The sequence below is a fragment of the Strix aluco genome, chromosome 8, assembly GCF_031877795.1.
Source record: "Strix aluco isolate bStrAlu1 chromosome 8, bStrAlu1.hap1, whole genome shotgun sequence".
In the NCBI taxonomy this organism is placed as follows: domain Eukaryota; kingdom Metazoa; phylum Chordata; class Aves; order Strigiformes; family Strigidae; genus Strix; species Strix aluco.
Window position 1 is genome coordinate 19127711 of NC_133938.1, and position 25673 is coordinate 19153383.

A 25673-nucleotide genomic window follows, 5' to 3' on the forward strand; every position below is an offset into this window, starting at 1 on the left:
AAGGAATCTAGGATTTGGTGACTAGAAACCCAGTTCTACCTGATTCCTTATGATTTATCGGATGTCTGGAAGGACATCACTAAAACACAGATCTCTATATGCGGGATTTATTACTATGGAAGATACTCCTTTCCTTTCTGGTGACTGTGCATGCTCTCTTTCTTTCGAAAGAATTGTTAGTGTTTGAACTTGGTTCCATAATTGCAGTCTTTTAAGTTGTGATTAACCTTTTATTTTAACAACAGCACTGAAACCAGGGAAGATATTTTTTGTTATATCGGAGCAGCATGTATATACTGTATACATACCAATTATTTGAATAAGATCTTTTTGTCCTAAAACTTAAACCAGTTTTGTTGCTCTGCAGTCTAAATACTTAATAGTTACTTTGGCTTATGGATTGATAGAACTGGAAAAACTACATTTGTCTCTTTCAATCTACTTTTGTATGATTGATTATGTGAGAAGTCCTGGAGGTTCTCAAAAGCAGAACTTCTATTTTAAATCATTTTTACTATTCAAAGATAATGTGGCCTGAATATGAAGTTTTAAAAGTGGTTAATATGAAAGGAGCCTGGAAGTCAAAATGGACTTCTAAAAACATACATATATGTGTGAGTGTGTGTGTATATATATATATATATATATACACACACATATCTGTGGATTAACAGAATGGAACCAGATCTAATTCATTTGGACTTTGATTCCAATACCTGGCTCAGGTAGCAATAATTTATGATATTTTAAAAATCTCTCCTGATGTCTTTCTGATCCCTCAGATAACTCTTTGTGAGTTTATTTTTAAGGTTTTTTTGTTAAGAAGTAAGTTGAAGGTAATGGTAGCAAGTTCTTGGGGCTCTCTTACTGTGAAGATTCCAGATAAATTGCTTAGAAATTCAGCATTTCAGGCAGGGGATGGTTGAAGACAATTGTGGGCACTACACAAGAATTTTTAAGTTCCTTTATATATATATATATATCTCTATCTCTCTCTCAAAATAAATGGAGTTTTATTGTCACTGACGGTAAAATAGTACAAAAATAGAGGAAATAGGGAAGCAATAAAAAACTTTGGGCGCTTTCTCCTTCTTACATTTCTGATACGGAAAGGTCTGTTGATAGACAAAAGCTAGCTCATAGATATTAAGATGAAGGCATAGGTTTGAATCTCCAGTTCTGTAGGTAGGTTTAAATTTATTTAATATGAGTGGTCTCTCTGATTTTTAGGTTGAATCATTTGGCAGGGGGACCTGGGATAAATTTTAAGTGGTATCTATGTTTGCAAGGTATAAAAATTAAAACATTACTTTCATTGTTGACATAGTTAAAATGCTTGATGACTATGGAGGGAGCACTGACAAATGCTACTGCTCTTTCCTGTTTTTTGTACTGGAAATATTTCAGGCTGAAGAACTTGCAAAAGAGGGTAGGAGATAAAACACATGGCTGTAGTAGAGCTTAGCTGAAGAAGGGTAAAAGAGCATGTGGTGAACTAAGCAACAACAATTTTCAGCTCCATTGGTTTTTAAAGAAACACTTGCAGTTCAGCCTCCTTTGGGCAGCATTTCATTCAATCACCACTGCTGGGAAACGCACTAGAGGGATCTCAAGAGACATTTTAGAATGGTTAGAGCTCTTCCCAAACCAAGTCCCTCAGTGCCTGTAAGCTTTTGTTACGAAAACTGAGATGTCAAATAATTCTCCAGAGTGTGTAAGGGCACTTTGTTAAAAGATCGAGAGAAAATTAGCTATTTGTATATAAATCGAGGCTAAATGATCATGTTTGTGAATGTGTGGTTGGGGTTTTTTAAGCATAATATTTCATATTGAAAATAGAATTTCATCTGTATCTTATGGTCACAAGTATTTTAATTCATTTTATGGAATTTATCACTGACATTGAACTCTGTCAATGAATATGATCCAGTTGTTTCCTAAAGATGTGTTCAAGACTCTTGTTTCCAAGACAATATTTTAGCTTTTAAATATGTATCGCGAGTGTATGTTACCTTGTGTATACAGTTATTAATAGGCTTTTACCTATTACCTTGTTAAGTGGAATTCTAGGTTCTGGGTTTCAAGTCAATCAGCCATATTTTGTTGTAGACAAGGTTCTGTATGGAAATGTGAAAGTACCAGAACGTTAATGACCTTTTCTCAAGTGGTTTCTCAACGGGCTTCTCTTGAACGAGAGAGCCTAGAGTTAAGAATAGTAGCTCATTTTTTGTGGTTGTCATCAAAATAAGTTATACTACAATATGTAAATATGTCGCTCTTTTTCACGGGGTAGAGGAGCTGTCTTTTATAGTTAAATTGGTCTAGTTGAAGCCTAAAGAAAAACAATCCATGCTTTAGTATTTGTGACCTGGGTTAGTTAAACTTAGCTCATCTTAGTGCAAGTTTTGGAAAAACTGTAGATAGCTGAGGTCCCCTAAAATCACAACTTTATGTTCTAATCCCATGAAGTCAGCTTGCTGCCTTACAGACCAGGCAAATGGCCAAACTAACAGGTCAGATTCTTGAACTGAAGTTGCGTATGCCTACACCTAGGAATCTGGATGTGTGAATGAAAAGGCTGCTTCATTTGCAAAGTTGCTGATGATTTCACTTTGCAACAAAGATAAATTGTAAAATGAAGAAACGAAAGAAAATCTTCTTCCTTTGGGGCACTTTTTTTTTTTTTCTTTTTCTCACAGTTGTAAGAACACTGAACATACTGGCTAAAACTGACAACAAGCATGGACCTGTTCAAAGGAATGTTTTTTCCACCAAATGTGTATTTAGTACCAGTAACTCATTGCTACTAGCTATTAGTCAAATTCATAGCAATGTGTTGAACATTGATCTCATAGATTCATAGATGACAAGTATATTCTCATTGTAAGGATAAACAAACTTCTAGAAAAGGAAATAACACTCAAGACTATAATTTATAAATAGGTATAAAGAAAAATAAACTTTAAAAAGATTGCTTTATATTAACCAGTTACATTTTCTTGCATCTGGTTCATAATACTTCATGCTAGGGACCTTTTAGGGGATAACTATTTAGCATAATAATCCTGGTGCCCCTCTGCCATTCCCTGTTGGACAGTGTCCCTGTTATCAAATTGTTTCCTAAAAATCCCAGGAAATGTAATCCTGCTGAGGAAAGTTTGGTGAGCTCTTGCATTGCTGTTTCTTTCCTGTAACTTGTGGTCCCTGTCCAAATTCTTGCACAGGGCGCTTAGGGACGTGCTGAAATCTGCTGCCGCAGCAGGCAGTGTTTACAAATCAGGCCATCGTTTGCTAATGGAGTTCTGCTAACAGAATTTGCAGCTGATGGTAATTAGATGTTGTGGTGGTTTAATCCCTGCCAGGGTCTGAGACCATGCGGCCGCTGCCCCTCCCCCACAAAGGGAGTGAAATACAAAACCCTGAGGCTGAGATAAGGAGAGGTTTAATACAACAGTGCAACAGCAACACAACAAACAATAACAATAACAGTAACAGTGATAACAATGAACAGAGCAAAATATCTACCGATACAGCAGTGAGAGGACTGGTTGTACAAAACCACGCACTCCGTGCCAGGATGTGACGTCAGCATGGTATCTGAATAACCCGGCTAGAGCTCCGCCCCCCCCCGCCCCCCCCCCCGCTAGGGAAACTTAACCCTATCCTGGCTAAACCAGGACAGATGGGAAGACAACTAAAGGAAAAGAAGTAGAACCAACTGTGTATGCACTTTTTCTGTCACTTGAGCGTTTACTTTTTTTGTTTACTAGTTATTTTAACCTTGGACTCCCCTGTATTCCCACAACTTCTGTATCAGAGTTCACTTTCTTTTCAGGCTGGGCACTAGTCAGTTATTGGGAGGTCATTTGGGTTGGAATTTTTATGCATCTTTCTTTTTAGTCCTTTACCCTGTCAGCTTCTGCCACTTGGATCTATCTGCTCAGTCTGAGCTCCTTCATAGAGCATTAAAACTGCTGCATGGGGCCTGCTGCCTACTGGATGGTGGAAGCAGTTGAGTCCAGCTGCATCTTGGTGGGGTGAACCACAACACCCACAAACTAGCAACTAAGCAACCCACACAGCTATTTGGGATCATCCAACTTTCTTGGCTTACCTATCCTGCCCTACAGAGGCTAAGAAAGTAGAGACATTCTGTTTTGAAAAGCTGCATATTGTTTTCTTTCTTTGGGTAGGTAAGGGAGAATTTAGCCAAACTGTTTAACAGAAGATATTTCACTGCAAAACTCAAATCATGTACACATGTACACAAAGTTTTGTACAGTTTTAACATTTCCACATTGTATGTTTATGACAGAAATCTAGTGACCTCTCTTTCATGGATCGTTCTGAAGTTACAGTTTTGGCTAGAGAATTAATGAACCATTTTTACAGAGGACTTGCACTTCCCTGTTGTCTGAAATTGCTCTACATAGGCCTTGGTGTTGACACAACTTGGTTTTGAAAGTGATTGCCCTTCCAGTGCTCCTTATTATTGAAGGCTTCACACCTGTAGGTTGCTAGCTTTAGTCTCATCTGCCTGAAATGCTTTCTTTTTTCAGCTGCACAAGTGTTTTAGGACAGGTGTTGTACTGAAAGGTTACTCATTGTGGAAGCCTGACTGTTCATCCAGTCCAGTGACAGTAGTGCATCAGCAGATCTATGTTGCTGTATCCTGCTGGTTATCTGTGTCTTTTGACTACCTCCTTCATAAATAGGATATTGATGGCAATGACTAGTGTTCAGGCCTTGCCAATCAATACTAACATTGAATAAGAGTTAATTGACACAAATAACTGCATCTCTCAGTTTGTGTACAAGAATGACACCTTCCTGTGCTCTAATCAATAATAACTCCTTGTAGAGCATTGAAATAAAGCTGCTTTCTCTCTTTGACAGAGTTTTCCCAGGTGGCTTGGAGCTGTCTCTTCCATTGTGTCTCATCATAGCAGATTAACTGGAATGTTACATATGAATTGCCTGTCAAGATGATTCCATCAGGCATTTCTTGGTAGTGTTTATCACTGCCATCAGTATTGAGTTCAGCCTTTGTTTTGTCTCTTGTTCTGTAGCCAGAGTAATGTAAGTTTACCAGGTATGAGGTTTGTTGTCAGCTATTTCAAATAGTAACTGGTAAACGTGGAACTTGTAATAACAAAAATAATCTGTGTTTGCCAGAACTGTTTGGTCTAGTTTGATGTGACAATTCCTGTACATATAGCACAAAACACTACTTTTCCTTTCACCATTTAAGAAAACTCAGGCTGTTGAGAGACTACTTGAGTAATCATTGATTCAAAATCTTATTTTGGTTGGAAGACTTGGAGATTTGAGAAGAAAAATAGGATAATATTGCTTTGATCATTACTATCCTTAAATAAAAATTTTATTAATTTTTAATACCTTTCTGAAATAGGGAAATGCAAAATGATCCTATAAACATCTTACTAATAACTGCATTTTTAATGACCATTTTGAATATAATTTCAGGGACTTAGTTAAGAAAATTTGAATTTTAACAATGGCAAGTACACATACTTTTATTTTTACACTTTTTAACACTTTTTTGGTAACTATATACTTGCCCAAAGAAATTTTAAAAATCTTTTAAAAAATTTTACTGGAGAGGAAAACCCTGGATTCAAATTTGTTTCTAGGTATTTAATTTTAAGCCACCTCCTATCTTCACCAGTGCCTGTAGAAATGGGTATGAATGACAGGGTAGCTTTGTTCTGGATCTGAATTTATACAAGGCTGCATAGAAGGGAAGTTGAGAGCAAGAAGGAAGCAAACACAGGGAAGCACTTGCCCCTCAGTATTTCTGTTGGATGGTGCCATGTCTCTGAATAAAATTAATTCTGCTAGCCTTTTTGGGTGTCCGCTTAGCTACAGCTTTGTTTTTAGCTGTGACTTTTCCATGAAATTGCTGGTCTTCAACACCATGGGTCATGCCTAAATTCAGCCATAGCAATTCACATGGGAATTGTTTTGAGTCAGATTAACATTTGACTTAAAGTAGATCTGCTTATTACAAAGTTCAGCCAAATGAGTCAGCAGGTATAAAATGCAGCAGCACTTTTGCTGAGCACCCGTGTGCTTCTTGATTCACACCTCATTTTCTTGCTCTTAAATCTGCAATGGGTTCCATTGCGTAAGTTAGAATTCGAGGTTTCCATTTTAAAAACAAGAATCATCACAGGATTGTCTCCAGTATCTTATAAAATCCATTCTGTTTCCGCAACATTAGCTTTTACAGCAAATCTGGATCCAAAGCCAACAGGGGGGAAACTAAGTGTAAGAAGGCCCGTCTTTTGAGAAACACATGTGCAGTTCCTGAGAATTTCCCAGTGGGTATAAGTGAGAGCTGAGCCCTCACAGCAGCCAGAACTATTTGTGAGCTAATTAAAAGAATTAGCTTCTGTTCAGTCTTCCCCCTCCCATTTTCATATAGGAAAAAAGAGACATATTGGGAATTCTGCAATTCCTCCATTAAAGGATGAGAGAAGCCTGAAAGTTGGCGAATTGCTCAGATACAGCTGTAATTGCTGCATTGTAACTCAGTGTATTCTTTTAATGGTAGACTTAAATCAAAGTTCAGCAGTTAAAATCTGTTTACTTTCACTCTGAAATGTTCTGATGTTTTTTTATTATTTTTCAGGTTAACAAACAGAAATATTATCCACAAAATGCCTGAATGGACTCTAATTGCTATTGTTTTGTTATCTGTGTAAGTACTCTTTAATGTCAAATATTCTCATACACAACTGTCTTAACTAGCCTAATCAAGGTAAGATTTAATTTTCAGATAAAAGGAGTGAAAGATTTCTTTAAATTAACTGGGGAATCAACAGAAATATTTTTTCATGCAAATGAACTAAATTCTCCTGACAAAACAGGATTGTCCCACTTGAAACATGTTAACAGTGGATAAACTTTATGTTAAAAAAGGAGAAATTAAGCTTTAGGGGTTTTTAAAGAGGGCTGGTGGGGTGAAGGAGGAGTATACTTTGGTCTTCCATTTGCTGCTGACAGACATTCTTCCTCTCTCTGTGACAGTAGAACAAAATTATGAGTATTACATTATTTGGATTTGGCATAACTGTTACACTTTTCTCATTTTACTTCTAATTTCTTAAAAGACTTCACTTTTGCAATTAAAGTAAAATTATTTCCATGAAGATATGGTGTGCTTCTGAATAGGTTTGTGTGAATATTCTAGCAAACTTCTTTGAGAGGGGAAAGCTTTTTTAGCAACTCCCAAATTTCTGAAAGGAATACTGAAACCCAGTATTTTATTTTTGAGGATTATCTTTACTGTTTAAGATTATGATACTACATGGCTACAGTCCTCCTTAGCTTTGTTCTACTTACTGTAGAATTAAATTCTTTCCAAGGGTTTTCCTAATGGGAAGTCTGATTTTTATTATAGTGTCTGTCAGTAAACGTCTACACGGAGGCACGATCTATAAAAGCTGTAGTCATACGCATCAAGTAACTTCTTTAATTTACATTTTCCAAATTCATGTACATTTCTGAAGTTAAAGATACAAACTTTGCAGTGCGTAAAACAGTTCTCAGAAATTTGTATTAAACAAACTTTGCAGTGTGTAAAACAGTTCTCTCAGAAATTTGTATTAAACATTTAACACTGGTTCACCTTTTAAGTATTCACTGGTGGTTTCACACAGTGTCAGGCCCTGCCTTTCAGTAGGGTTAAACCATCAAGCAATCTTTGTATGTCTTTCAGCTTGAATTACAAGATTGCAAAAATCTTATTCTAGAGACTTTATTACCGCACTGCTGCTGCTTCTTTTGGGCTTCCTGGGTCACTGGAGCCTGTAGGACAGAGAAGTACTTAGACATTCACAGGTCAAGAAGTGTTGTGGGCCAGCCTCATTGCATCCCCAGTACTGCACTTACTTTCCTTGATATTACTTCAGTCTGACACATTGTTCTGGCTTTACTGTCCCAAGGAAGACTGTACCAGCAGGCATTAGAGTAGGCTTCAGCGAGCCTTACATCTGTGTCACCCAGCCAGATACCGCTCAAATGATTCATTAAATCAGAACACAGAAAGTAACTTTACTTGAATGCCTTGGCATAAATTTTTTATCAACTATAAGAACAAATCTTTTGTCATTTTTACTATATATTCTTATGGTTGAATTGGTAATTTGTGAAACAGATCTTATGAATTTTTCAAGTAGTTTCTGTACATTTAAGGAAATGGTGACTCTTTTGATCAGAAGTTAAAATATGTTGCTGGTCTCCACATATGATGAGCTCTAAATGTTTACATATCTAATGACTGTTTTACAATTACTTTAAAATGTTATGCAAGTAGCAGGCAGTCTTGGTGGCAATCAGTATAAACAGAGTACCAAGTCTGTTTTATACTTTTGCTTTCTAAGGGTCCACTTCTAAACAAACAAATTATATTTGATCCTAAGATAGACTAGATTTTATTTCTAATATTATTCTGGTGAAATCATGAATAAAACTCCTGTTGACTTCAGCTTATTGTAAAGTTCTTGCAAGCTCATGATCTTCAGATTTTGAACAATTTCTGTCAGCCCCCTCTTAGGAGAGGATGTGGAAGAATGTCGATGGGGTAGAATGAGTGTTAAGATTGCTCCAAGGAGATGATGAATGTTGCATCATTTCTGGAAAGATTAAAACAGAACATTTAATTATTTGTGGGTTCTAATCAAACTTGGCTATTTAGTGGAAGCCAGAAGTGCGCAGGGAAGGGCTACTGAGGATCTGGGCAACACCTCGCAGACAGGTCCTGAGATTGTGGCCCTTTCTCACCTCCTGCAGTCTGCCAGGGAATCTGTTATATCTTACTAACACTGGTCATAAAAAGAATTACACTCTTTAAAGTCTTCTGTGGCTTCCCCTTAGCTATACTGAGAGGTGATGCATGTTGCAGCACATGTAATGTCATTCAGATCACAGGGTTGTATGGGACCAGAGTCAGAATGGCTCTTTACTAGCTTCTGTCACTGAAAGGGGAGAACATTTTCAAGAGGATGTGTTCACAGGTCTTGACCTGGTCCCAGACAGAGGATGGCCATTTTACTCCTAACACTAAACAGTGAAGTAGCATAAGCAACACCCTGGAAGAGGATAATACTTCCTCTTTCCAGGAGGATGAAAGACCGTATCGTAGGTACCCTGGGGTGCAGGAGGTATAAGAACAGAGACAACAGAAAGCAGAATAAGCATGGGATTTCAGAAACTACTAAGACCTCAAGTATTTTTTGTTTTGTTTGGAAGGGGACAGGGTTGGTTTGTTTAAAGTAGCAACTGTTGGACTTTGCTTGCACCCCATTTTGTGCATCGATATTGTGGCTCACCACTTCCTTCTCATATATGGCTAGCGTGTGCTGAGGACTCAAACAGTGTACTTAATTTCACAGTGCACTTTCAGAATACCCTGACCCTTTTTGTGATATGCTACTGGGCAGAATATCTATTATCATTACTGCTGTATTGAATTCAGGCGTCATCACTGCTTAATACTTTGCATTATGTTATTATAATGCTATCTTCTCTTCATTGGGGCATGCATAGTAACTCTTTGTAGGATACAGCATGTTGGATAGTCGTAACATGTAATTTTGGTGCTTAAATTAGACCTAGGCTCCCTTTATAGTCTGCTGGTCCTTGAGAAACTACGAAGTACTTATGTGCCCTTGAGTCTACTGACTGTTGAAGAAACCTGGGCTTCAAATTCACTGCTCTGAAATGAAGTGCCTGAAACTAAAGACTGTCTTTCTCAAAGTATAAAATGTTGGAGATTGCAACAGTGGAGCATTTCCTGTTCCTAGTAAACAGCTGGATTTATTCAATCAAATTATCGTATAAAATATGAACAGCCAGTCTCAGCCTTTATTGAAAATCTAGCCTCAGGCACTGCTATCTTTATGACCAGCACATTCAGCAATGCTGTATCAACCTCCTTAGAGTACACCTTGACAGCCAGAGAATTATGTTCAAATAATTGCATTCATGCCTGTCATGGAGTGGGTGACTCTTTAAAATGATCTGTAGATCAAATTTATTTGTCATTTATAATAATTTTGGCAGTGGTATATTTCTGTGCCTTCCTGTTGCAATGTTGAGTATGTTAAGCAGAATTTTATGTTATAGTTGCTTTATAATGTACTGTAAACTAGATGTTGCATCTTTTTCCCCTGAAGAACTTTGCAAGACATCAAATGATGCAGATAAAGAGATACAAATACAGTAGTTCAAGAAAGAATGGAGAAAGCAGTGGGAAGATTGGTTGCTATACAAGCATGGGCACTTGCTGTTTTTAGTGTATACCCCTGGTACAGTCTAATGGAAAGCTTTCAAGATATTTTCAGGAAATGTCTGCTTTCATCTTACTTATCTGAGCTGGCTGGTTCCAGTGAACTGTGGTCAGCTTCATCTACAAAGCCTATGCAAGAGGTTTCCCCGCTAAAAGCTTTGAAGCATTTCAAAATGTTCTGGGATTAGTTTATAAGCATTTGGCTGCAGTATTTAAACAAACTCAAAATGACCATGATCACTAAACAAAAGCCATCATTATATGTGTGCAGCCACTTTAGATAAATGTGTCATGTGGAGATGTACTCTAGAGGTTTACTCTCTTGGAGATAACAGTTCAGGAACTGGAGAATCTTGGGTTCAAGTGTGCGTTTTTACTTCTTTGCACACAAGAGCACATCTATTGCTTAACACTGACACTTCAAAACTATTTTAAGAGGAATTCAGATGTTTGTGATAATGCTACTCTGTTCTTGTCTGAAAATGTCTGAATGTCTGAAATGTACAAATACATACTGGATATGAATCAGACTTGCAGAGTGACTCTTTTTTCCTCCAGAAACCACAAACAAGTCAGCTGGATGATCTTTTATTTAGCAAGTCTGATGATAGAAGATTGGTTCCAGGTTTCAGCTGAGAAAAATAATTTATCGTTAAGCTAGAAATACAATTATTTCCCCTTTTGAAACAGAGTTTGCAGGACCAAAAATCCAGAAAGTCTTTCTCTTTATAAAAGCGTTTTAATGTGGTCATAGTATTGTCTCTACTCTTGGTCTCTATCTGTAATGTTATATAATTGTGTGAAACAGAGAAAAGGCAAGTTTGTCTTAATACGTTAAAAAATTTAAAAGTATATTCTTCCCTTTTTCACTCTTAATAATTTTGGGTTGTCATTTGGTGAGTCTGAACTCAAATGGGTTTTCTGTTAAGCAGTTCTTACTTATCAGCACTTTCTAAACAAACTCAAATCTGCTTATTTGGCATACTGTGGAGGAGATCAGTATTACTTTACTTCCTCCTAGCATGTTCCAGTATTACTTAGGAAACATATATAGAACAGTATTTTGAGGGATTTGCAGTGTTGTTAATTGGAACATTAATCAGCTCCAACTTGAAAATTAATTAATTAAATATCTTCATCATTCATAAGGGAGAAAATAGAAGAAGAAACTTCTAGCAGTTTCAAAGGTGTTTCTCCTTATCCAGAAAAATGCCAGTGTGTTGCTGTAGTGCTTGTACACAGAAAAGTGACACTGGATTTCGTTGCAGCACATGCAGCTGCAGTTTTTTCCATTCTAGTATTTCTCATGGATAGCCTTCTGAATGGGGGATTTGGATGTCCTGCCTAACTTTCAGGCTTGCCAGCACAAACTCTCTGAGGTGAGTCCAGGATAATTAGTTCCCCTTTACAGTTCTGACCCTTGACCTTGTCAGCAGGAGTGGATGGAGCCTTAGCACATGCTGTCTCCTGGACTTCTGTTGCGTGGAGTTAGGGGAATTGGCTCAGAAAGTTGTCCTCTCTGCACCTGCCAGTTTTGCTGCCCAGTGCAAGGAAAGAGCAGGGTCATGGCTATCTGCCAAGTGTCTTGGAAATCTCTCCAAGCCACAGAAATCTACCTGTTCCCAGCAGCTGTATGTGTGGGCATTCAGACTGAAGTCATGCCCAACTGTGCAGAGCTGGTGTGCAAAGTGCATCACTAGTAATAAATTGTCCTTCATGGTGGTGTTCTGCCTAGTCTTTTTGTTAGACTCTGCAAATACTTATGTTGAACATAATTTCCGATCTTCTGCTTTGGTCACTCTTGGGAGCTTTATATTGCAAGGGTACTTATGAATTAAGGATATGGTAGTAGGGAAAGTACTTTCCTCTGCCACTTCATTTTTGCCTTTTGTGTGAGTAAAAGAGATTTTTGTTGCAACTTCTGTTTCAGCCCTCTGAAAGATAGCATGCTAGATTTCAGAAGACTGCTTTATCACGTTGACTCTTTGGGGAGCTAACTCGGTCAGTGGAGTTCATGTCCTATTGAACTCTATGCCACAACTATGTGCTGATCAAGCAGATGGAAAAATTGCCCAGCCCTATTAGAGAGAGAATGGTTTTAAATTTATGTCTCTTGAAAAGGTATATATTTAGAAGATTTATTTTGTAATGTCATGTTTTTCCTCCTTCCATAATTGCTGCCTACAGCTTTGCTTATTGGAAGTCATGTCGTAGCACAGAATAAGTTGTACAGTTACGCAGTAATATAGACAGTTCTGAACTAAAGCTGCAAGTAAGATGTGAGTAATCCACACTGTTAACAGCTGCCCTAAACTAAGTTTTAAACTAAATGTATTTTAACTTCATCCACAGAGCAAACTGAACTTTTAATTTTGCAACTGAATCCTGAAGCTGTAACCCCATGAAAATATACTTGCTTCCTTATTAATAATTAATCCTAATACATTCAATGCAAACATTTTTTTATCATGAAACATTACCCATCTGTTAAAAGAAAAACATGACTTTGACACACACTTGCTTTTTTTTTTTCCAGAGTTTTAACGTTATCTTAGTAAGCCTTCTAATGAACAGCCTACATTAATGGGGACATGACACATAGGCAGTGTTTTTGACTTAAAGGAAACTTCATCGTAAGATGAAAATCAGTGTTGATTTGGCTTGTTTCTGAACCCAAAAAAAATGTAGAAGTACATATCATTGGAAAGGTTACTACGGCTTCCTAGCATGTGATCCCCAGGTATTACGTACCAGCAGAATTTTTAGCATGCATTCTGGATTTATTTGGTTGGTTCTGTGCAGAGTGTCATAATGGTACCTCTACTAGGCTAAGTGTCATGTCCTATTCTTCTTCAGCACTGCAATAAATTGTTTCCAAAGTAGAAGTATTGATCCTTAACTCTTCTAGAACCACTATAACAGAAAAACTTTGATTATGGAAAATCTGTGAAAGAGCAGTGTCTTTTGAAGATCTAATCATTCCTCTCCTTGTGGTACTTGATGCAGATTATGGAATGTAAAACATTCCATATATATAATGCTAGACATTAAGACAGGCTGTCTAGAAAGACAGTACTTCATGCCAGAGATTAGTTTTCTGTGTCGTATTGCTGTTGAAAGTGCCAGACCTGACATGGCAGACAATATTTTTGCTATGAAGTATATAATAGTTTTTAAGGAGGAAGAATCCTGAAAGTGATTAAAAGCCATGAAGATCTTAAAAATCTTGCATTATATCAAATTATGTCTTAGAAAACAAAATGAATTGAATAATTGAGCTGTTATAATATGCTTGAATCAGAACAGTGGTCCACAGACCTACTTAAAGACCCATGCATCGAAGATCTATGTCAGGTAGGGGGGAAACAGACATGCATTTCATTAGCTTTCATATTGGTAATGTTATGTTGGAGAATGTTGGTGTTCTTGTAATAATCTACAGTGACCAGTGATAAACTAAAAATTATTCAAAGGCATGAAAAATTTGGAGGGGAGAGGAGATTACAACTAATTAATTCAGAAAGGAGGCAAATTACTTTTTAATGTTATAATTGCTAGTGGGCAGTACACTGATGAACTGCAGACTTGTTTTCATTTCCCAATAATGTAGGAATTGTGTGCAAAGGAAGCTTGTATTTCTTCTCATTAGTTTGTTACTTCTTGAGATGTAAAAAATTTTGACACCCAGTGGTGTCATCTAGTCTGGCAGTTAAGTTCTGATCCTGTTGTGGGATGTTAACAGTGAAGGCAAAAAATGTACAGTATTTTCTGAAATATGTTCCTTACATATATATGAAAACAGAAAATACAGCCTCTTTGGGGAAGAGAAGGAAGGAAGGAAGGAAATGTTACTGACAAGATGATGTATGAAGTGTATCTCTAGGTAATGGGCTATGATGAAGCTCTTGGAATTTACACACAATCCAAGCTAGCAGATTTAGCATCAGGGTACAGGTGGCTCTATTGACGCAAAGTGTATAATTACAGTAAAAAATCAGAGTAAGCCGGCAACCATTAGTTAACCAGAATGTTGTATATATAAACATAACTATATATTCATAAAACTTTGCATGGCACAATACAAAGAAACTAAAGCAGTCAAGTCCATAACAGTACATGTTCTCTTCCCATACCTTCCCAAAAGTAAAACTCTGCTTTAATTGGCTGGTAGCAAGCATAGCTATCCAGTATATGGGAGCATAGTCCAGAAACTGCAAAGTGTGTATGTATAATTACATACTATTAGGTACAAAACTGTTGTCGGTGCAAAAACTGTACAGATGTTTGACTGTTTAGAGGCTTGGGATCTCAGTATGTTTCATTTCATTTGGATGTACACCATGCTTATATCCTATGTGACAGAAATGCATATATCACTCTATCTCTTCCACCCTCTATCCATCTGAACATTTTAAGACATTGAATAGATCTAACTCGTTCATCATAAAACTCAGTATTTCTGAAATGAGGTATCAGGTTTTGCAAAAGATAAAGAATAGTTGAGATTCATGTGGCCCTTCCTATTTGTTTCAAACCTCATCACACATTCTGGTTTTTTTAGGTATATGCTTAGGTCAGTGTACTCTCACAAATCAGCCTTAATAGGGTTCTTCTGTCATAGAGATGGTAAAATTGAGATTAAGAGTAGAAAAGTGACTTATTGGAGATCATCAAGTCAGTGATAGATCTGGAAATAAAACAATTAAACAGGAAGAGGGTTGGGGTTTTTGGGGGGTTTTGTTTTTAAACCTACTGTGAGCTGGCATGTCTGGGAAAAGGTGCTTAAGAATCCTTAACTTTTGGGGATTTTTTAGAATCTCATTTTGAGAGGTCCAAAACTGCACTGGCATTTGTTTTCAAAACTGGGAAAGGCAAGTAGAAAAATACTGAGGTCCTTATGTTTAAGGTCTGAAGAAAAAAAATTTGAACACAATGGAATCAAGTCTATTCCTAGCATGTCTCTTTACTCAGCTGCGTTATTCCAGGTGTTTGATCTGTATATTGGGCTGAAAGGCAGATAATCAAGTTACAGTGTTAGAAAGTTGAGAAACTAAACTATGATCAATTTTATGACCATTGTTTCCATAGTAACTGGGTACAGGTGAGTACCTTTTATAAAGTTAAGTATTGACAAATGATTTACCTAAGCATATTGCATTGTAGCTGTTTTAACTGTAAGACAGTATAATTTATTTAATCTTTCTTGATATTTTTTTTTTTTTTTTGCATATCACTGAGATGTTGAGTTGATGGGAATAGATTACCAGTATATGGCAGCAAGAAAGTCCAGCAATTGCAAAAACAGATGTATAGGAAACAATGTTTAGTTCATAAAATGTACCAGGTTTGTATATAAAGACATCTTTTAGGTATTAAATTGTCCCACTGTACGTGCACAATAATTTATACAACAGTGAATATTTTACAAAGTACTTAAAAGGTTCAGGCTCTCAAAAGCTTACATCTTAGCAGGTTTTAATGCTACAGAGACTTATACCTGTGCTTAATTTTATGTAGCTAAGTAACCCAAAGACTTAAATGGCATAGATTCCAGTGTTTGAGAGGTGTCACAGGAAAACTTTGTGGAATACAAAAAGTAAGCAATAGGAGACTGAAAAGGATTAAAGGATCAATTTTAAAATAAATTTATTAAATGTAATATTTTTACTAAGTTGAAAAAGAGGAAAAATGGGAACAAATGGTAGAATGGTAGGACTGAGAAGTACCTTTGATCTGTCAGCTGGTTAGCAGGAAACAGACTTCAAATAAATGGAGCTTTTTAAACAAGGCCTGTCCTTGAAATGTGTACCTAAGAAACTTAGATTTGTTAGAGAGAAACAGCTGATAGTGATTTCTTCTGGGTTTATATTGTGAACTTTCTTTTTGCCTTGGCTTTATGCAGATAAGTAAGCTAAATGGAGACCTTTTGGAACAAATCCCTGTATGAATGCTTTAAATGGCATGCAGTATTATAGAAGTTCTGATGCTTCATGTCTGTGAACTAATGTTGTAGTAATATTTTGGAATACGGTAATGTAGAGGTGGGTACAATACTCCATTTGTTTTTTAAAAAATCATCCTGCAGCTGTATCTATTAATACAAGATGGTGAACACAGTCTCTAATCCAGCAAAACTTTGTACGAAGAGTACTCTGGATAAGAAACAGTAGATGTTGTTGAGCTGGTTTTGATGCTTCCTTAGTTGCCTTGTGTAGAAACCTCTTGTAGAGGTTTTTCTAACCCACTGTTAAAGATACCTAGAAACTCTGTTTTGCATATGATTGCCCAGGTAATTGTTTTTTGCCAGACCTATATGATATTTGTGTTGATGGCAGTATTGGTAGTCATTTTAAAATAAGTAAGTTTTGGAAATAGAGTTCCTAAATATCGCTATAACAGGAAGCAAATAGAACCATTACATATTATTACTATAGCTTTAAAGGGGTCATGGGTCCCTGAATTTTTGTCACTGGCATCGCAACATCAAAGTATTTCCAGAGTGTTGGCTGCCTTCTTTCTCATTAGACAGGCTAAGCCTGGGTTAAAAACAGCGATCCCCAAGTACTTAACAAAGCCAACTGCTTCATATTACAGGTTCAGCATAATGCTAGCAAATGCTTGCAGAGCATGCGATGTCATTTTCCACCTGCTGAATGTTCTGAAATGTGTAGTTCCTTTCCTGGACAATTGCCAAGGGAACTGACTTTATTTTATGTGTGCATATATAAGGTCAGAAAACTTGCTCAAAAGGAACATTATAGGAGTGATACTGTGTGAGAAGAAACAGTGTTGATGCTTGCATTGCAATGGTTAAAATAATTGCACAAAGCAATAGACTTGTAAATTTTCTCTCACCTGAATGGGAATTGTTGCTATCATGTTTATGTCGCTTACAGGGAGCTGAAATATGGGAATACTGAGAAATGCCATTTTCTAGTTACTTTCTGAGAAGAATTGTATTACATAATTATCTTGTGGTAAAATAGTGTGAGTTACATGAACTGAGAGTTTCAGATGTTTATTTTTTGAGGCATTTTTAATTTCAGCTTTTTCAGTTTTTTGTATATACAATGTATGTTCTAAGGCATGTTGTCTTCAAGTATATAATGTAAGAACTGACAGAAATACCACTAAATGGCTATACTAAATTGTTACACCATTTGATGAAACGTCTCACCATAGTTTCAGACTTAATTTGGGTGTTCCTTTGTATTAGACTTTTACTTTTCCCGTAAAATTAATTACTGACCCAATGATGTGAATAGAATTTTTTTATATATAAGGTGTTTTACTTGTCCTTCGTTAAAAGTCAAAGTTCATCTATCTTACAGAAGTTAATACTCAGTCAGTGAGTTTTTTCCTTTTCTGTATCTTGTACCAGTGCAACATTATAAAATCTTTTCACTTCAGGATCTTTGAAGTTACACAGCTGGCTGTTATAAATAACAGCTGGCAGCTGATGGAGTGATCCTTAACTTTCAGGAGAGAGGAAAAAAAGTGGCATAAACAATACATCCTGCTTTTCATGCAAATAGTCTGTTCGTTAGGTTAAAAAAAAAATACAAAGATCCAGAACATTTGCACTTTATTAAATCAATTTTAAATAAAGTTTCTGTACCTGATAAGGTAGCTATAAGCCTGTTGCCTCAACATGTCTCCCCTGCATAGTACAGTTAAAACATTGGAGTGCCTTTTGAAAAATTCCCTTATGCAGCCTAATGGAAAAAAACAAAAAATGGTATGTTAGAGTAGAACCAGCAAAGTATTTTGCAAATATTCACTCGGCCTCCAAAGCCCATGTGAGGAGAGCATGATATGACATGAGGGAACTCTGCTGTGCAGCCTGGTCCCAAGGGCCTGACCCAGCTCCCTGACCACCATCCTAGAAAGCAGTGGTGTTTGGGCTGGTACGGCTTTAGGTGCACCTCAGATTGCTTACTGAATTGCCAGTTGCCTATTTGGATACAAATAACTGATTGGGGGGAAGACAAAGAAAGAAAGAGCAAATCCTTTGTCTCTCAGTTGTTAGTAAGCACTTTTATCAAATGGTGAGATAAACCCTTGTTACTGTAGGTATGCTTTCCTTTTACTGTTAGTTGTATCCATCCAGCTGCACCACAAGTGAAATTTTGACCCCATTAAAAGGGAGTGGGAGTTGACTTATGTCTGGACACAGACTCTATGAAACATGTGTGTGGAAGGTGAACTTTAAAAGAAGAAAAATATATAATTTGTGTAAGTATGTACATAAACATGTATTAAAGAGAACATTTTTCTTCAACAGACTTGTAGAAGCTGCATAGGAAAAAATGACGGTAGTGGAAACAATTAACAAAGTTAACTTTTGAATGAACCTTAAGTTTTGCCGTATACTTGGATTATGTAGGAATTCCAGTTGTTGATTTTGAATCAGTGTTTGTAGCATTGATTTAAATGTAGTGGACAAAAATTTTAAACTATGAATAATTTAGTTTCTGTTGCCATCAGAGGATTAAAGTGTCTGTGCTGGATTTTGTGGACAAGTCAGTACACAGTAATGAAAGGAAGTTAAATAATAAATAAAACATAAGTTGCACTTCAGCTACAAAATTCTTGTCTTTATGATGAGAATAGGATCTTCAGGCTATATTTAAAACTAGACGAGAAGTAGCTTTTTTTCCCTCAGTAAGAAAATTGCCTGTTTATTTCTGTCAGTTGTTATCATTCAACACTGTGGGCTTTGGAGTGTTTTATCTTTCATTAAGAAAATAGAATATAGGAATAAATTTGGGAAGATTGAAGAAAACAGCCCCTGAATACTGACTGCCCTCTTTGACTGATAGGATATGCTAACAAAGGGCCCCAAATTAGAGTTTGCTTTGATTTCAGAGTTGCAAATGACACTGATAATTACTCTTTTTTTGGCACTAGTATACTTTAATTTGAAAGAAGACTTAATTCCAGAGATATATTTAAATACTTCTGCACCTTGTTTGTAAGTTAGATCCTTCCAGTTCAAGATTGTCTGTCAAATATTAATGTGTTCTAATGGAAAATGTTCACTCTAGAGACAGTCTTTTGCTTTTAAGGGTTTTTTTTTTAAATATTGAGCTTTTAAAATCATGCTCAAACTAAAGTTATAAGAAGCAAGTGGTGTTTTTTAACCGAAACTGTGATCTTAACAGTTAAATTACATAAGTCGAGGCTGTGATGTTCTCTAATTTCTGAGTATGATTGTGTAACCACTTAATTATACCAAAGGTTATGATTTTTTTCAGCTCCCTTACAACTACACTCATGTTGTGCTTTAGATCAACTTTCTCTCTGACACTAACTTCTGCCTGATGGATGCATTATGCTTTAAGGTCTGTGGAAATCCCTGCTGTGATTTAAGATACTTTACTGACAAAATTGCTGTCCCTAGACAAGTGTACTGTATCCAGTGATATACTAGTAAGTGAGGGACTCCTCCTCAAATTAAGCAAGCGGTCAATATATTGTGAAGAACATTCAGTTACAGTGATGCTTTGACTTACTCTGTCAAAATGGCTGAGTGCCTTTTGGTAGGGGTTCATGAAACTGATAAATGCAGCAAGTGTTTCAGTTCACCCCATCAACTGAAGCACTGTTATTAAGTGCTTGATATATTGGCACCACTCCAGTTGTATGTACAGGCAGATGGTCTACAGGCTGCAATACACATCTATTTCAATGAGTTTTATTGCTGATCTGTAACACTTGTATTGACTCAGTCTAGCCCTTTGTCTTAAACAGAACAATTACTTTTGTTTAATCAGTTATGTTGAAGGCTTCCTTCATAGGAACATAATTAAAATGGAATCTAAGACTGTATTCTATAAAACTGTTATATTAAAAGAATAGCATTTCTGATTAATAACATTTCTATTGCATTGCTAAGCCCATCAAATCTGTAACATAGGAATAGTGCAAATATATTTGAAGTATCTTTTAAAAAAACCCACCACCACCACAAAATCAAATTACCCCAGTCCTTGTGTGTTGATGCAGTAAAACACAGTATAACTGCATGGTTGTCCCCATTTATTCCTTTAATATGGCTTGTGTATTTCTAGAGGATTTTTAATACTAAATGATATGAACTATTACTGAGAATGACCTGCAGTATCATACTGATATTTAGTTTTTATAAATCTGCTCAAAAGTTTATTTAAATCTGTGGATGAGGTTTTGTGCTATCTCTTTGACTTGCAATGCAAGGAGTAGGAAATTTACTGTAGACAGCTGCTGAAGGAGTCTCGGGCTGTTGATGAAATTAAAGTACCTTGTATTACTAAAACAACTGCAGGGGCTCCTGTTTAAGTAACGGCATCCTCTTTGGTACTGCCCTATAATCTGCCTGTGGTCCAAGAAGTAGTACAGTATGCTCAGTATGTCCAGTGCAGCAGGGCTTGTTCTGGCCTCCTCGATGGAGCACCTTTTCACCAGTCTTCCACAGGGTCAGTTTGAAAAACAATCTCTCTCCTACCACTTGCCAGCTGACATTGCTGCCTATGGCTTGTTTTGATCCATGCAGTGCTGTTCCAATCCTTTATACCTTGTAGAAGCAATCAAAGATGATTTCCCTCATGATTTCAACTCAGAATGGTAGGTACAGAGCTGGGCAGATGACATGTTAATACTCCTTGAAAATTTCAAAAGCAGTTGATATTTAGGTAATACTGTCCCAAATGTTTACAAAAAAATATGTGGAGCAGGGGAAAGCTGGAAATCTTGTGGGTTTATGGCCTTGTAACTTAATTCTTCTCAGTACCAATTAATTATTCATAAAGATGGGTTGTCCTACATTCATGACTTTGTTTTTCCAAATCCAGAATTAACTCTTAATAGTCTTGCAAGTGTGAGTTTTGAATAGAAATTTGACAGACTTCCAAATTAATTTCCATTATCTGTGGATCACACAATGATGGTATTCCCTGCTTCTGAATTAAAGACTTAGACTTCGATAAGCTGCTCTGTTTTCAGAGCCATTTGATCACACACATACAAAGAGCACTGGATCGCTAACCAGTTCTTGCCAAATCCCAGCAACACACTTCAGTGTAGAGTTTCCATTAAAATATTTGTCATTTGTGTCTGAAGATTGGCAATATCCTGGAAGACTTTTAGTATAAAGGGTTTTTTAATTCAGATAGGCTTTAGTGTAGCAGTAGGCAGTAATGATCAATGTCACTCCACAGAGCGTCTCCTCCATGATTACTTTTCTTCTTTTTTTTTTGCATTGTTTCTCCTAAATCAGTCCTTGTTAACAATGTGACATGACTTTATGTCATAGCAACAGAGCAAATATACTTTAGAGTAGTGCTAACAGCTGATTGATCTCTAGGAACCTTTAACAGCTATGTCAAATCACTCGAACTGATGTTAGAGGCTTATAAGCACTTTTACTCTTTTTTAAGTGTCCATAGTGCGTGTTACTAGACTTTCAGCTAAAATGCTTGTGAGATGAGAGGACTCGATTGGTCCTAGCCATAGTCCTATTTGTGTCCAAAGACAGCAAAAAATGCATTGGACTTCCCTGCAGGTAGGGACCCTTAGCAAGAGTCTGTTGATGGCACCTCAATCAGAGGCTTCTTGGCACCCTCCCTGTAGCACACATGCAGTAGTCTGCATCTGTGTTTTTGTTGGGGAAGGAAGAAAAAAGAAAAGGGCTGCCTATAGTTGTTGCCAGCGCTTCGTTTCCATGTTCTGAAATGACTGTTCAAGAAACTTTTGTGATCGTTAGTGCAACTCCTAGTTGCACTAATAGTTATCACTTATCCTGGTTGTGATGCTCTTAAAAAAGTAAGTCTTAAGTGCCTTTAACAAAAGGTAGAAAGAAATTGAGAGAATTAAAAAGAAATAAACTTCTGTGTTGTGATGATTATGTTAAGAGTCTTAAGAGGCTCAAATGCCTGTAACTGACAAAAATGTTTATATCCTGTTTTCCAAAGCTTTCTGTGGAAGGACAGGTGGTGCTTGCCTGTTCCATCATTCTGCTTTATAATTCTGTTCTTGTTCAAGTTCCAAGCATGCTGAACAAAGTAAGGGACTGCAATAATCATGTTTGGATCCATGGCTTCTGCCACAATCAGTGACTTTTCTTTTTTTTAAGCTTCTGCCGTTAGAAAAAGTTAGGAAGACTGGCAATACTTACCTTTTTCTAGGAGGAGCTTATTATTATTCTTTTGAGAATAAGCAAATACTTCATGTACTTCATATACTACTGTATACTTCATGAGTATACAAGGGCTTTGTGTAAATATGTACACTCAAATTCTCAACACTTGCTGTGTAATTTTTAAGTGACCAATTTTAGGGAATGGAAATGAACCCAACTCCTAGGTGGTTGTGTTCTTACCCCTGTTTTCAGGTATCTATTTCAGAGAGCTGTAACCAACTGATAACCACAGTGGCAGCTTTGAAAATTTAACTTTTTTCAAAGGGGTCACAGAATTAATCTTAAACAAAACTTCCAGAAAGGTTTTCCTGAGGTCCATAATCTGAGGGGAGGATGGTACTGTACAACTAGGGATTTTTTTAGAAAGGCTATTCACACTTCAGGATAGGAATTGCCAATTAGCTCTTTTACCTACATAAAAATATGACTCTTCCATAATCTTTTCTGAATGTATTCAACTATCTTGTTTAAGGTATGCATAGATCTAAGAATGACTTGTGCACACTACCATATCAATTAATGAAATTTACTTCATATAATGTGACTGACTTCTAAAAATACTTTATTTTAGGTGAAACTCCTAAATATACTTGTCAAATGTTTTTGTAAGGCAACTAATTCATAGAAAGCTTGGGACTTGAGTTGAAGCACTGAAACTATGTAAACATTTTGCCATAGTCAGATGCCATTTAATAGCTTGATAATAATAGCTTGGTCTTCACATGAATTCTACTTTTTTTTTTTTTCTTGAACATGTAACATATGTGGAATAGCCAGCAAATACAAATTTTATCAATCAGATATAGTTTGACATTTTTAACACTTTTTAAACTTTACAAAGACCTGTTTACCATATGGTGTAAGTGGGTGTGCAGGAAACGACACTGTTGCATGAAGTATGATATATACTGTACTACTTTTCCATGAACTGAGAGTGAACACTTCCTTTTAACGGGTGTGCTGAAGGCAAGCCTTTGAAGCATGGGTGTATAACTTTGGACAGTAACATTTATGTTTGCGTGTTTCTGTAGGTGATTAATTTATATTTTTTGCATTGTTGCAGTAGCCAGTTGTTATTATTGGGGTCCAAAGTATCCTATTTCCTGTTTATATTCTGTGTCTTCTGAAGATGCTACAGAGTTTTAAGGCAATTCGATGATCCTTGAACCGAAATCCTGTATATCATTAAATTGAATTAGTCATGATAGTTTCTTCAGCTTTCAGTGACTTGAAGATATTGATTCTAAATACAGTTTTGGCTTATTTGCATACAGTTATGGTTTAATTCAGTTAGCATTTCATGCAAAGACGAGAGCACAGCTCTTAATGCTCTGTTGTGCAGTATCTCAAATATACATTATTACTTAGAGCATTGAACTTACCACTCAGTGTAAACCAGCAACCTGTGCTCACTCCTTTTGCAGACAAAAGCTTCTGCTTCTGTTCCAACAGCCACTTAAAAGTAGAAAAGTACTCAATAACAACTACTGCTTTTCAAATGACTAAAGCATCATTTAAATGCCAAAAAGACAGTTTTCCAAGATTAAAGTGTTTGTACATGTATTCATAAACGTTTAACATGTCCCATCTAGATGTAATTTTTAACTAATTGCTAGAAACTTACACATCCCTCTGAAATTACTTTTTGATTTAGTCTCCTGCTTATCAGATAATTAGTAGCTTAACTAGTTTTTTAAAAGTTCAGGTAAGGAAAAAAATTTGATCTACAGCTGAAACATTGGGTCTTTTTTTTAACTTCGTTTCTCAATATTTAATGCCTGGCAGTTTCTCTGACAATAGCAATACCTTTTTCTTTATTAGTGTGGGCTGTAATAGCTACTCTTTAAACAGAATGTCTTAAACAGGGTCTGATAGTTAGGACATGTTTGTAATTCATGAAACTGTAATATTACAGACTGCAGTTCAAAAAAAAAAAAGACTCCTTAGCATGTGACCTTTATGATATAAAGATTTTAGTTTTAGAATATTACTTAAAACTGCACAAGTTTTCTTCTCTTTTTGAAAAATAATGTCCTTATTAATGTCCTTTTAAGCCCAAGGCAGGAGGAAGAAAATTCGGGTGAAAATGTGTGTAAATCTGTAAATCTACAACATTGCCAAGAGAGTGTTTTGCAATGTTACAGCCGCCTGGCACCAGCACTCAGGAAGTCATGACTGTTTATGCCACCAGTCTCTGTTCATATATAACCTACTTAATCCTGAGAAGGGCAAATTGAAGACTAGTAATAACGCATCTCCAGGTTTTTCGCCCACTATCCTTGTCTCCAGACCAACACCCTGAAATGGTCGTTCTGATCCTCTATCAGCACTTCCTCTGCTCCCCTGCTGATAAAACATGATAATGCAAAAATCAGCCTCCAGGTTGCCAACCCTGGGCAGAGGCACTCTGTTTTACCAGTTTAAATAGTAACTGCTACACTTCTCACCAGGAAAGAAACAACTCAGTCCTGTCTGTCATGAAGTACATTACAAAACCTAGTGGCCTCAGTCCAAAAATCACAAATCCAACTGTGAATACTCTTTTGTGGAGGGTTTATGTAGCAGAGTTTGTGCATAAATCTGTTTCTTTCCACACCATGTCCTTACTTTGAGCATCTCTTAAAGTCTTTCTCACCAAGTGTCAGTGTTTGATAGTTGAAATATTTAGCTAAATGTGCGTACTGAAATGGAATCCAAAAAGAAATTGTTTTCCATTTAACTCATTAAAAATCTATTAATAATAAAAATGCTTTGTAAATTTATTTTTGTATTAAGAGACTCTATTTACTATGTCTCGTAAGATCCTTTGTTTGTGTTGTATCACCATTTTTGCTTAATTTAGAAGAATCTTCTTTTATATGCAGCTTTCTTCAAGTGGAGATTGTCTTAATACCAGTGACTGCAGGGAGATTGATCTCAGTTGTTTTTACTCAAGGCTTTCTGAGCTGGGAAGTTTATAGGAAGCTGTAGACTACCTTGAGTTTCTTATTAAAAGTACATATGCTAAAATAACAAACATATTCTAAAATAACTCTTTCCTATATGGTGTCAATGGCACTGTTTATCTAAATACAGTATCCAAGATGAAATAACTGTTGCTGGGATATGATCCCAAGTATCCTATTCAGCTATTACTACCTTTGCAATATTTTGCAATAGAATTATGAGAAGAAGAAAGGA

At 36.4% G+C, this 25673-nt stretch overlaps 1 protein-coding gene across 4 annotated transcripts in view; it reads left to right on the forward strand.

Annotated features, from left to right (window-relative positions):
- The window catches only part of RPAP2 (RNA polymerase II associated protein 2), a 41772-nt gene that overhangs the window by 13042 nt on the left and 3057 nt on the right, over positions 1–25673 (forward strand). For 3 of the 4 annotated variants that reach the window (XM_074832482.1, XM_074832479.1, XM_074832478.1), the window contains exon 11: positions 6656–6724. In XM_074832482.1, the coding sequence (XP_074688583.1) occupies positions 6656–6724 (69 nt within the window). Of the gene's footprint in view, positions 1–6655; positions 6725–11583; positions 12141–25673 lie in introns of those variants that run through there. The other variant, XM_074832480.1, reaches the window with a different exon arrangement.